The 13,807-nt window shown below is 43.7% G+C and overlaps 1 protein-coding gene across 4 annotated transcripts in view; it reads right to left on the bottom strand.

Moving 5' to 3' along the window:
* The window catches only part of LOC115256531 (uncharacterized), a 111,838-nt gene that overhangs the window by 38,732 nt on the left and 59,299 nt on the right, over positions 1–13,807 (bottom strand). For all 4 annotated transcript variants that reach the window (XM_062844666.1, XM_062844663.1, XM_062844664.1 and 1 more), the window contains one exon: positions 5,505–5,586. In XM_062844666.1, the coding sequence (XP_062700650.1) occupies positions 5,505–5,525 (21 nt within the window). In that variant the 5' untranslated portion in view covers positions 5,526–5,586. The remainder of the gene's footprint in view (positions 1–5,504; positions 5,587–13,807) is intronic.

Here is a 13,807-nt window from a genome sequence, read left to right as displayed (position 1 = left end):
GTGAATCTACTTGGGTCCAACCAAAAATTTTGGTAAATTTATCGGAAAGGTGTGCAAAATCGCATAATTCAGATTGTTCTCAATTCAATTCTCTAAGTAATCAGTATCCTGAGATATATGAGATGGAAATTTTGTCAATGTTTCATCTGCTTGTCTAAGATGTCACATAAATCACAGACCAATAGATGTGACACTAACGATATTTCAATCTCATATATCTCATGATCCTGATTACTTAGAGAGTTGGTGTATTCGGCAAAGTTGTATGGCTGGTCAAGGACTAACCGATAATAACACAAGTTTACAAAATAAAACGAAAGTCGTGAACTTCTGTCAACGACCAACATTTTTGAAGCACAATTTAGTGCTGATTTCGAAACCGACCCTCAAAAAAATTTAAGTAGAACAGTTTTTGAGTTTTAGCTCAATATCGAGTTTTACAATTTTTCAAAATATGTAATTTACTAAAATTCAAATATATTGCGTTTTGTTAAACCAATTTTAAATCTTTTTCCATAAGTTAAAAGCTGAATACAATACCATTCGATCATCTGAATACAGGTTTTGCGTCAGATTGATGAAACTCAAGATATTGGCGAGTTTTAGGGACGATCTTCTTAAATTTTTGCAAAATTCCCAAAAATTTTAGAAGAAATGTATTTTTTTCAATAAGAAAAAACCAACTTAAAAATTCTCTCTCGACGTTTATTTGACATATCATATGTAGGCGAGTTACAGTAAAAATTTTAGATCAATCGGAGCATTGATTACGGAGAATGAGATGTTTGAAGTGAGTGACTTTGCTTAAAATTGGAACAAAAATCGATTTCAAATCATCAACCTTGTATGGAAAGTCGAAAAAAATTCCGCTCTACTGTAATTTTTTTCTTTCGCGTTTTCGAATTCAGGGCATGATTCTACACCAAAAATGATCATCAGCTTACCGAGTTCAAAAATGCTGTAAACTAGTGTAATTTATGCTGGCCTGCTTACTATCACAGAAAATTTGACGTTTGAGAGGTGCCGACACCGCTCAAACGTCAAATTTCGTGTGAGAGTAAGCAGGCCAGAATAAATTCTTGCAGTAATCCATTGAGTTGATCACAGTAGCCATCCATGCAAATGTCAAAAATTTCAATCTCATATATCTCATGATCCTGATTACTTAGAGAGTTGGTGTCTTCGGCAAAGTTGTATTGTCGCGCTTATCTTAGATTCTCAGCAAGCTGCGTTTGAAACGCGCAGCCTCAGATCGCGCCAGACCGCGCACGTATGATTTGTACACGGTGTGCACCTTGGCTAAAACTGTTTTGCAGCCGCCGGGTGGAGCTGTCAGCCGCCGTGTACAAACCAAACGGGCGCAATCTTATGGCGGCTGACTCAGATCAGCAGCATCTGAGTGATTAAGCTAGGATGCACAATATGGCTGGTCAAGCATTAATCGATAATTAGACTTATGTTTCCAAATTCCACCGCTAGGCGGTGCTAGTGAGCTAACAAATTTTGTTTTCCATATATATCAGGAAAATTTGCAAAAAATTGCAACTAGCGCCGCCTAGCTGCAGAAACTGGAACCAACCGGTAATTATTCTGAAAGCCCTTGATCTACCAAACAATTTTGCCGAAGACACCATCTTTCTACAAAATCAGGATACTGAGATATGCGAAATTTAAAATTTGTTTGCTCTCTAGCGCCGCCTAGCGGTGGAATTTTGAATCTTAAGTCTTATTATCGGTTAGTCCTTGACCAGCCAAACAACTTAGCCGAAGACACCAACTCTCTAAGTAATCAGGATCATGAGATAGATCAGATTGAAATTTCGTTAGTGTCACATCTATTTGTCTGTGATTTATGTGATATCTTAGACAAGCAGATGCAACACTGACAAAATTTCCATCCCATATATCTCAGGATTCTGATTACTTAGAGAGTTGGTTTCTTCGGCAAAGTTGTTCAGCTGGTCAAGGGCTTTCAGAGTATGGGCCGTATGATTCGTAATTTCACCGCTAGGCAGCGCTAGAGAGCGTACAAATTTTACATTTCACATATCTCAGCATTCTAATTTTTTAGAAAGATGGTGTCTTCGGCAAAATTGTTTGGTAGATCAAGGGCTTTCAGAATAATTATCGTTTGGTTCCAGTTTCTGCAGCTAGGCGGCGCTAGTTGCAATTTTTTGCAAATTTTCCTGATATATATGGAAAACAAAATTTGTTAGCTCACTAGCACCGCCTAGCGGTGGAATTTGGAAACATAAGTCTTATTATCGATAAGTGCTTGACCAGCCATACAATTTTGCCGAAGACACCAACTCTCTAAGTAATCAGGACCATGAGATAATGAGATTGAAATTTTTGACATTTGCATGGATGGCTACTGTGATCAACTCAATGGATTACTGCAAGAATTTATTCTGGCCTGCTTACTCTCACACGAAATTTGACGTTTGAGCGGTGTCGGCACCTCTCAAACGTCAAATTTTCTGTGAGAGTAAGCAGGCCAGCATAAATTCGTGCAGTGGACCATAGCTACTTAAGATGAGTCACGTTATATAATTGTCCACAAACAACATGTGGATAGCCTAAAAACACCGGGGGATAGTCATGGACGAAATTAGAGCGCTTTGGGCACTTCCAGTCCCAAAAATGAGCGCGCTGGGTGTATATTAATATTGCAATTGCATAACAAGCGCGCTCAGTTTCACAGCTGAAGGTGCATAATGCACCAACACCATTACTTCCTTCCGAAGCATAAACTCACACTTCCTGAGTAAGTCGGCAAAGCATTTTGCAGGTTCTTGACGTGGACGATATAGACGAGTGCACCGCCCGCTGGAAGTTCACTTGGGCAGCGAATTTTGACACCACAGCGGGGTCGACTCTCAACAACTTCTACCCAGCTAAATATTTGTTTAATTTATTGCAACTAGTTTTCGCGATGAAGTTGCAAAAATATGAGCTTGTGCATTAAGTAGGGGAAATTACCTATTCTCGGCCGTTTTGTTCTCTTCGTCTTTGGGGTTTTTTTGAAACCTGTTGAACTCAGAGTTGGTCTCAAATCCTTCCCAACTAAGCTGAATTATATGGCCAAGTTTCAAAAACCCCCCATGACGAAGAGAACAAACCTGCCGATAATACCCATTGTCACCCTATATGCATATGCATCACTTTAAATGGAAATTCATGTAAGAAATCAAAGAAAATAAAATATCAGCGCATTTTGGTAATGCATCTCTGAGTAGAAGTTGTTGAGAGTCGACCCCGCTGTGCTGTCAAAAATTTTCAGGCTTAGTGAACTCAATGTTCCTCGTCTTTCAATTATGACACTGTTGGTCAAATGCCGGCGCACAAGTTCCAAAAAAAAATTCCTGCTAGTGAGTAATGAAAAAAAAAAATCTTGTCAAACACAAATAATAATCTACCCAAAAATTGAAAAAAAAAACCACAAGTGTCACACAGATCACAAAGCATATCACATCAATTAACGCCAAAATTAACGGCATTCGTTGACGTTAATTTAACGCATTCCGTTGGCGTTAACGTTAACTGGCTAGAAAATTAACGCAACGCCGTTGACGTTGATTCGGACGAAAATTAACGTTAACGGCGTTAATCGTTGATTAACGTTAACAACCCTGGTCTGAACTCGCGGAAAATTTTCAAAAAAGTATTTTTGAGACGGTAATTTCATAAGCTTTGATCGCTGAAATTTTTGGAATGCACCTTGTTTTCGTTCCTGAGTTATGGGAAATTTAGAGAAAAATAACCATATAATATAGGCTTACATGATCATTTTGACAAAATTGGCGATAACTCAGTAACGAAAAAAAAAGTACATTCCAAAAATTTCAGCGATCAAAGCTTATAAAATTACCATCTCAAAATTATTTTTTTGAAAAATTTTCGCGCGAGTTCGGACATAGTTTTTCCGGCTTTTCTTTGTGAATTTTCTCGACGGTGGAAAATTTTGTGGAAATCTTTCTCCATTTCATATTTTTTTTTGAATTCCTGAGAAAATTTGCTTTATGTTTTCATAAACAAACTTAGCTTCTACGATGCTTCGTTCTTGAGTTATGATTTTTCAAAAAAAAAAAGGCTTTTATGGCACATTGGGGCATTTTTCAACAAAATTGACCATAACCGAAAATCAAAAAAATAAATTGCATTCTAAAAATTTCAGCGATTAAAGCTTATAAAATAACCTTCTCAAAAATATTTTTTCGTAAATTTTCCACGAGTTCGGGTATAGTTTTTCCGTCTTTTCTTTACAAATTTTCTCAACTGTGGAAAATTTTGTGGAAAACTTTTTCCAGTTCAAAATTTTTTGAATCCTGAGAATTTTTTTTTCATTTTCTAATAAAAAACTTTGTTTCTACGATGTTTCGTTTTTGAGTTATGATTTTTCAAAGTAAGTAGTGTCAGGGGAAAACCAAAAATTTCCACCTAAGTTTTCCGGGAAAATAGTCGACCTCGAATTTTTCTCATTTTTTTTTTGTTCATATGTGCCCTGCCTGTGGAAAAAAATCCATGAAAATCTGAGACCCTTCGGCCCTTTTTTGTACGATAATAAAAATATGCCCTACTGTGTCTTACTAATAAATTACTTTTGAGGACAAAGCGCATTTTTTTTCCTCGATTTTTCCGAAGCTTATTTTTAAACAGAATAGCGTTCCTCTTAACGACACAAGTGTACTTCGTGTGAACTCATGTTCGGTTAATTAACTGATCTGAATAGAATGCTATTCATCTTCCTTCGAATAGCTAAGCCCAAACATGCTATTTCATCCGAACTTCTGGTTTCTTGGGTAGACTTGCCGAGTAGGCGGTGGATGTAACATTGAAAATGATCAAGGATGGAAATCTAGTGATCATGATCAGATTTCGAATGTGTCGCGGTCGAACGGAATCGCGCGATCATAGCAACAACGATAACATTTTGTCGTCAAGCATCATAACCAACTTCGGTCCGAGAAGAATGATTCGCTCGGCATGTGCGGGCGCGATGCGATCGTTATCATGAAGTCGAAATGATAAATTAGTGATTTCATTCATTTTTGAGCATTCTTGGTGATTCAACTTCCAGATATGCTTATGAACGTATCATTTCGAATCATGAATGCGGCTTACGGGTGCATAAGTGGCAAACAATGTGATGAATACGATTTATCATGACTTGTAACATGATCCGATAACGGGTCATCACGCGATAAAGCGTGCATCAGATGCTTTAATTGTTCTGTGATACGAGCACGGTGTGAGGCGTCGACATCATGCTACTGCAAGAACAAGGCTATCTTGGATTATTCGTATCCCGTATCATTTATTGCTTGAAGTGATTTTCTGCCATCCTTGAAAATGATCGGTTGACCTGTCAATGGAAGAGCACGAAACCGTTCTGTGACGAAACCCACCACCGTTAGCTTGAAAAACATCTTGTTCATATTCTTGTCGCGAAGCACATTTCCACGTGTCCTGACAAAAAATAAATGTATTATTCTATAGCTCACCATTTCATTCATTTCGAACATGCTGCTAGCAAGAACCGTGCACACTTCAGCGGCGGTGGATCCTTCCTCAGTATGTGTGATGCTAAAAAAACAATAATTGTGATTTTATTAGTACACATTACGTACGTAAAGGGAAATTAAAAAAAATAAATGTAAGTAATGCTTTACACAGTTATATGTAATACGATTCATGGGCTTGCTTTTTGCATTTTTTTTTTGAATTTCTTTATACATATTTGTGAAAAAAAAATTCAAAAAAAAAAATGCACAATGAAAAATATTCAATTAGGGTGCATGTACCAGTTATGGCACTACCTAAGGAAAACCACTTCTACAAAAATAAGAAGAAGACCGACGAATGTCGGCGATATGTGAAATTATAGATTTGTTTTCATACTTTACAGGAAAAATTTAAAATCTTAGCCAACCCCACTTTTACTATTTATTACGGCGTGTGTCAATGATAGGAATCCTGTACCAGTTATGGACATACTTTTTAATTTCTGGGACTTGCCATAACTGGTACACTATGGCGAAATAGGATGCAAGGAAGCCGAAATTTTAAGGAAAATGAGTTATTTCTATATAATTTCTATATAATTTGAGCGAAATGTGAAATTTGAATGAGTGCAATCATCTTTTATGAACGTGATCGATTGTTCACATATTTTTTCTTGATGATTTGCACCGTTATAGGTTAAAAAACAACTATGGCGAATTTGAGGTACTATAGCCATAACTGGTACACTGAGCCTATTTCCAGTCGTTTAACCCTTCTTACACCCATAAGAAGGGTATAAATACCGCTCGAAAAACCGACTTTCGATCCGAGGCCCGCAGAGCCGAGTCACATATACCAATCAACTCAGCTCGACGAACTGAGCAAATGTGTGTGTGTGTGTGTGTGTGTGTGTGTGTGTGTGTGTGTGTGTGTGTGTGTGTGTGTGTGTGTGTGTGTGTGTGTGTGTGTGTGTGTGTGTGTGTGTGTGTGTGTGTGTGTGTGTGTGTGTGTTTTTTTTTTTCCTCCCTACCACCCTCAGCAGAGAAAACCGATTGGAAAAACTCTGCTACTTGCCTCGATCCCCCTGGTACCACTGACGCGACTGCTTCAGGGGGGGCAATGCGCTCATGCGCTCTCCTTCTTCTGTGCTCATGCACATTTCTTCGCATTTTAATTTGTTATTCTAATCATTTTTGTGTTCGTACCTAACCTATCGCCATTCAGCGACACAGTTGGTACAAACATACACCAAATTTGTTATTCTAGATGCTGCTAACTTGCTCCGAACAGTGCTCTTTCGGTGCCACTCCACTTTTTCGTCCAGCTTTTCGCACACGACCCGGATAGTCCCCGACGGTGGATCTACCCTATCCGACGAAGAGTTCCCCGACACTGAAACTTCTTCCGTTCCCGATACTTCCCAGGCTGGTGCCAAGGTCGGTTCTGAGATTCCGGTTGGAGACTGGCTTCCGGTTCACAGGCGCCCCGACGACCAAGCTCCGGTGCTTTTTCGCGGATTACTCGGTCTAGTCCCCGGCGGTGGACGGACCTAGCCTACTCCGACAGAGAAAGTCCCCGACGGTGGAAGTTCTCTCGACACCGATGTTTTCATCCCGACCAGTAAGGTGCCGAAGTCGACCCGGCGATTCCGGTTGGTGGTAGGCTTCCGGTTCACCGGCACCCCGACGACCTATAACCGGTACTACGCAACGGACGACTCGGTCAAGTCCCCGGCGGTGGATCAAGCCTACTCCGATCGCGACCCAATACTCTTTGATCTTCGCGCCATCTCCGCTGGAGAGCTGACATGATCCGCGTGACCGCTCTGTTCACCGCATTCCATACGCTTTCGTCCTGACACATTCTCTCTACTACGTTGTTGGGACTCAGATTTCCAGCAGCGCTCGCTAGCATGTCACCACGTACAGGGGATGGCCAAAATGTTTGGGATAGGCAACTTTTTTTCTCCAAAAAAAAAATTCAACATGCTGTAACTTTTCATAGAGTGCACCAAAAAATCTCAAATTCTGACTGTTTGTCAACCTATTATATGTGCATCTATGGTACAAATTTGGGCTCGATTGAATAATTTTTGGCGGTGTAAGAACCGCTCGGGTAAAACACTATTATTGAGACAACTAGTTTTTTTAACTGTCGTATCTCAGAAACCAGTAAACCGAATTGAATGATTTTTTTAACGTTCATCAACAATATATTGATACTTGATACGACGTTATAAAATGTAATATTTTCTCACGGTGAATTAAGTTATACCGGGTTGAAAATTTTACCCATATAGAGGAAAATAAGTCAAATTTACAATACCACACAAAAATTACTAAATGTGTTCTTCCTTCAGTCTTAATAGGCTCTAATATATCTAATTAGAGATAACTTGAGAACAGAAGTAGGAAACCTTTGAATATCAACACTAAAATGTATTGACATTGATGTAAAAAAATACATTTTTTAGAAAAAAAATCTATAAAATGTCAATCCATGATAACTTTTTTCAACGTTCAAAAAGTACCAATGTTTTAATAGTTTGTGAAGCATTTATATGGTGTTAGTGTTCGTTCAAAATTTTATTTAATTCGGTTCAATGGTTTCCGAGATATGACAGCTCAAAAACGAGTTGTCTAAAAAATAGTGTTTCACGCAAACGGTTCTAACTTTGCGAAACATTAATCAATCGAGCCCAAATTTGTACCATAGATGCACATATAATAGGTTGACAAACAGTCAAAATTTGAGATTTTTTGATGCACTCAATGAAAAGTTATAGCATGTTGAACTTTTTTGTGAGAGAAAAAAAAGTTGCCTATCCCAAACATTTTGGCCATCCCCTGTACTTCTTCAAATCGCGGACAGTAGAATATCACGTGCTCCGGTGTCTCCTCGTTGTTTGGGCATGTCGGACAGAATGGGGACTCTGCATGGCCGAATCGATACAAACACTGTCTGAAACATCCATGACCTGACAAAAACTGTGTTAGGTAGAAGTTCACATCTCCGTGTTTTCTGGACATCCATACCGACACATCTGGGATAAGCCGGTAGGTCCATCTACCCTTCTCCGCGTCATTCCACTCTTGCTGCCACTTAGCCAACGAGTCCGCTCTGATTGTCTTCCTCACGTTTGCAGTGCCTCTTCTCCGGTAACACTCTACATCCTCTGCCAGGGTGATGTGTATGGGAACCATCCCGGCGATAATGCAGACTGCTTCCGACGATATCGTCCTGTACGCGCTCGCCACACGAATAGCCATGAGCCGGAACGTGCTCGAAAGTTTTGTTCGATTCCGCTTCAGTTTCAGCGCTGTAGCCCAGGCCGGAACTCCGTATCTAAGTATCGAAGAGGATACTCCCACCAGAAGACGTTTGCTGCTGCTGCTGCTCGGTCCACCGATGTTCGGCATAATCCTGGATACAGCATTAACAACTTTCGCTGCCTTCTCCCAGGCATAGTCGACGTGACAGTTGAAATTCAATCGGTCGTCCACCATCACGCCCAGGTGTTTTAACGCACGCTTTGACGGGATAACCTGTCCGCCGACGTTAATTTCGGCCCGTTGAACTGCTTTACAGTTGCTGACTAGCACTACCTCTGTCTTATGGTGAGCCAACCGCAGCTTTACTTCACTCATCCAGGCCTCGATGGAACCGATCGTCTCCGCCGTCAGCATTTCTACTTCTTCCAGGGCCGCGAAACCGACGATCTCGACTCCTCCGGGTAGTTCAAGTCTTAACACTCCGTCATACATAATATTCCACAACGTTGGGCCGAGTATGGAGCCCTGTGGCACACCCGCCGTGACTCTAACCGATCTCTAACCCTGGTTTGTCTCGTAGACCAAGACTCTATTCTGGAAGTAGCTTTTCAGAACCTTGCACAGATAGTCAGGGACCCTCATGTTGTGTAGTGCTGTGGCGATGGCTTCCCAGCTGGCGCTATTGAATGCGTTCTTCACGTCTATAGCTACCACGGCGCAGTAACGATTACCTCTTCTTTTCTGCTTTGAGGCTTTCTCCGCATTCGCAATGACTGTCCGGATTGCATCCATAGTCGACTTCCCTCTCCGAAACCCGAACTGCCTATTAGACAGTCCGCTCTCGCTTTCCGTACACTTCATCAGCCTGTTCAGGATGATTTTCTCCAGGAGTTTGCCAAGCGTATCCAGCAGGCATATCGATCGATACGATGCTGGGTCTCCTGGCGGCTTGCCAGGCTTTGGCAGCAACACCAGCTTCTGGATCTTCCAAATGTCTGGGAAGTAGCTATCCACCAGACATTTCTGTATCGTTATCCTGAACATGTCCGGAAACGCTTCGATCGCCGCTTTCAATGCCATGTTGGGAATACCATCTGGACCAGGGGCTTTCTTCACTTTTAGTCCTTTGGCTATTGTAAGGAGTTCCTCGTTAGACAGCCGGTTTGCGCCGGCAGCTACCCAAGTAACACACATGTTATAATAGAGTTACGACAGCGCAAGTTTTGGTTGTATAGAAGTTTATTTTACGTAATTCTAACATTGTGTTGAAATAACGTAAAATAAACTTCTATACAACCAAAACTTGCGCTGTCGTAACTTTTATATAACATGTGTGTTGCTTGGGTACTTCCACCCCGTCGACGTACGGCGTAGGTGGCCATGTGGTTAAACCGTGATTCGGAAAGAGGCCGTTCACAATTACCTCCAGCTTTTCAGGGCACATTTCAGCTGGTGTAGCTGAGCCCTTGATCTTCGCCATCACGACGCGATAAGCTTGTCCCCAGGGATTGGCGTCTGCTTCTCTGCACAGCTCCTTGAAGCACGTACGTACGTTGTCTTGTCGCTCGCTTCGACAATGAGGGCATCACCTCTGCTTTTCCTCCTAGATGGCCGAAGTTTCTCTTTCTTTTCCGGTTCCGTCTTCCTTTCTATTTTTTTCCTTTCGCTTTTTCTTCTTAACTCGCTGGCTTTCAACGGTGCGCCATCCACTGTCTCTTCCATCGTTTCTCTGATTGTCGACGCGCGACTGATCGTTCTTCTGCTTCTTCGGGACTTCCTCGTCTCCAGGCGTGTCCCTACCTCTTTTCTCCGAGCGGTGACTCTTAGGCGTCTCCCGAGTTTCCGCCGTAGCTCTTCCTGCAGCTTCCGTTACAGCCTTTTCAGCTGTTTCAGCTCTCAATCTGAGTGCCTTTTGCTCCCGTTCGGCAGCTATAACAGCAGATTTGATGTTCGTCACCATCTGCTTAATTTTCAGGTGCACGTTGTGTCTGTCCTTCACAAACTCGTATAGTTCGTTCACCTTCTTCCTCACCTCACCCAAACCCGACTCTTGAGCAGCACTGCTCTTCGGCGTCGGTGTGAACACTCGCTGGCTCGAAGACCCTAGCTCCTGTTGGTTTCCTTGGAGCTCGCTTCGGATTGTGCTACTGGTAGCGATCGCTGCGGTTTCCAGCGGTGTCACTGGTGATCTCTGCATCCTCTCGCTTCTTCAGAACGCGTTCGCGTCCTCCTCGGCTTCGATATTCGTTAGATTCTCCATTTTGTTGGGTCCCCACTCCGGGCCGCTATCTCCACTCGTTGTAGTACACAGATAAAAATAATGAGATTTACACGTCATGTAAACTTCATTTCAGTCATGTAAACTTAATGTTATGATGGTTTACATGATATATCATGTAAATTTGTGTTATATGTCATGTAAACACTCAGAGTCATGCTGAATTACATGACATATAATGGAAGTTTACATGATATTTTATGACTTTTACATGATATGTCATGTAAAGTTCTGCGATATCCCACGCTCCAATTATGTGCATCATATGTCACAGAACTTTACACTCTTTTTTCGATCTGTGTAGTCGCTTATGATCCCTTGGTAATCTTTGCAAAGCAGGGAGGCCAAGCGAGGGTTGAACGCGTACCTTCATGGGGTACGTGTCCAGAGCCGGATCAGCGTAGGTCAGGAATGTTCCATCTGAGCCTACTACCCACCTTTGTTGGTGCGAGTATTGACCGTACCTGGAGGCCTGCCAAGGTTTTAACTGGACGGAGGCAAACGTACTGTTAGCCCGCTCGCCGTTTCAAGTAGGTGTCACCCTTCCTTACTCAGGGAACAGAACAGCACGAATGTCAGCCCATCGTCGCCATCCGATCCATAATCCGTAGTCCATTGTCGTTTGCGTTGACCAGTATACCATAATCAGGATGTTACTGGCATCAATCCTAATGTGCCCGTTGGCACGCCGGGTGTTTGGGCTAAGGCACTTTGGAAGCGGTACCAGGTCGCTTGTACGGAGTTGCTTGCAGATGTGTGGCTTTTTATGAGGATCCAACAGAGCCCACTGTTGAACCCCCGCCACATCCTAGGCATCCTCCTCTTGAGCTGTCTGGAGACCAGAAGCCCGGTCACTCCCCGAAGGAAGCGCCAAAGGTGGTAATTCACACGGGTGTGTGAACGGTTTTCGCTTCGAGAAGACTCCCAAGCTTCCAACCGACTCGCAGAAGGGGGGGTTCGTCAGGCCCCTGGACTCCTGTCCCTGCTGCCTTTGTGTGTGTGTGTGTGTTTTTTTTTTTCCTTCTAAACCATAGGGGGATAAATCTGCTCATCAGACACCCTAACAGGAAGGTTAGGGTAGTGTGGGGATGAGGCCGTCTTCTACAATGCCGGTAGAAGCCAGGACTACTCTCTCCTCGACCCACTAAAACACATTCCTGTGGTCGCCAAACCCTACGTCTCTCCGGAACCACCAAGAAGGTATTGCTGCCCTTGTGTGTGTGTGTGTGTGTGTGTGTGTGTGTGTGTGTGTGTGTGTGTGTGTGTGTGTGTGTGTGTGTGTGTGTGTGTGTGTGTGTGTGTGTGTGTGTGTGTGTGTGTGTGTGTGTGTGTGTGTGTGTGTGTGTGTGTGTGTGTGTGTGTGTGTGTGTGTGTGTGTGTGTGTGTGTGTGTGTGTGTTTTTTTTTCTCCCAACCTCCAAAGCAGAGAAAACCGATTGTAAAAACTCTGCTACACCTTGACGCCTCGATCCCCCTGGTACCACTGATATGCGACTGCTGCAGGGGGGGCAATGCGCTCATGCGCTCTTCTGCTATTGTGCTCATGCACTTTTTGTCGCTTCTAAATTTGTTATTCTAGTCATTCTCGTTTTCGTACCTAACCTATCGCCATTCAGCGACACAGTTAGCACAAACACACACCAAATTTGTTATTCTAATACCACCAGCAAGTACTTCGGATCATACTGAGTTTCTCCGAGGAACGGTGCCGTTTTAGCACTCCAGTTTTTCGCGCACGACTCGGATAGTCCCCGACGGTGGATCTACCCTACGCCGACAAAGACTTCCCCGGCAGTGGAACATCTTCCGAAACCGTTTCTTCCCGGACAGGTGCCGAGGTCTCTCCTGCGATTCCGGTTGGAGACTGGCTTCCGGTTCACAGGCGCCCCGACGACCAAGTTCCGGTGCTTCTCCGCGATATACTCGGTCTAGTCCCCGGCGGTGGACGGACCTAGCCTACTCCGACAGAGAAAGACCCCGACGGTGGAAGTTCTCTCGACACCGATGTTTTCATCCCGACCAGTAAGGTGCCGAAGTCGACCCGGCGATTCCGGTTGGTGGTAGACTTCTGGTTCACCGGCGCTCCGACGACCAAAAACCGGTACTACGCAACGGACGACTCAGTCATGTCCCCGGCGGTGGATCAAGCCTACTCCGATCGCGTTCCGGCGCTCTCTGGGCTTCGCGCCACTTCCTTTGCAGCGCGGACAGCATCCTCGTTACTGCTCTGTCGACAGCGTTCCACGTAGCTTCGTCGCGACACATTTCTTCGACAATGTTGTCGACTGTCAGGCCGCGCATATCCCTGCGCATCTCCGAGAACCTAGGGCATTCGAAGACGACGTGCGCCGGTGTTTCCTCCACGTTCACACACTCCGGACACAGAGGGGAAGACGCGTGACCGAATCGAAACAGGTACTTCCGGAAACAGCCGTGCCCGGACAGAAACTGCGTCAGATGGAAGTTCACCTCCCCATGCTTCCTGTTCACCCACGCCGACACATTTGGGATCAGTCGGTGGGTCCACCTTCCGTTCGCCGCATTGTCCCACTCTTGTTGCCACTTCACCAGCGAGTCCATTCTAGCAGCTGCTCTCGCATTCCTTACGTTACTCCGCCGATAACACTCGACGTCTTCCTCTAGGGTGATGCAGATGGGCATCATCCCAGCGATAACGCATACAGCCTCCGACGAGATTGTTCTGTAGGCACTCGCGACTCTCATAGCCATGAGCCGGAACACACTGCCCAGCC

Source organism: Aedes albopictus, chromosome 1, assembly GCF_035046485.1.
Source record: "Aedes albopictus strain Foshan chromosome 1, AalbF5, whole genome shotgun sequence".
NCBI lineage: Eukaryota > Metazoa > Arthropoda > Insecta > Diptera > Culicidae > Aedes > Aedes albopictus.
The sequence above is the reverse complement of the archived record's forward strand: the minus strand, read 5'-3'. Positions and strand labels throughout refer to the sequence as shown.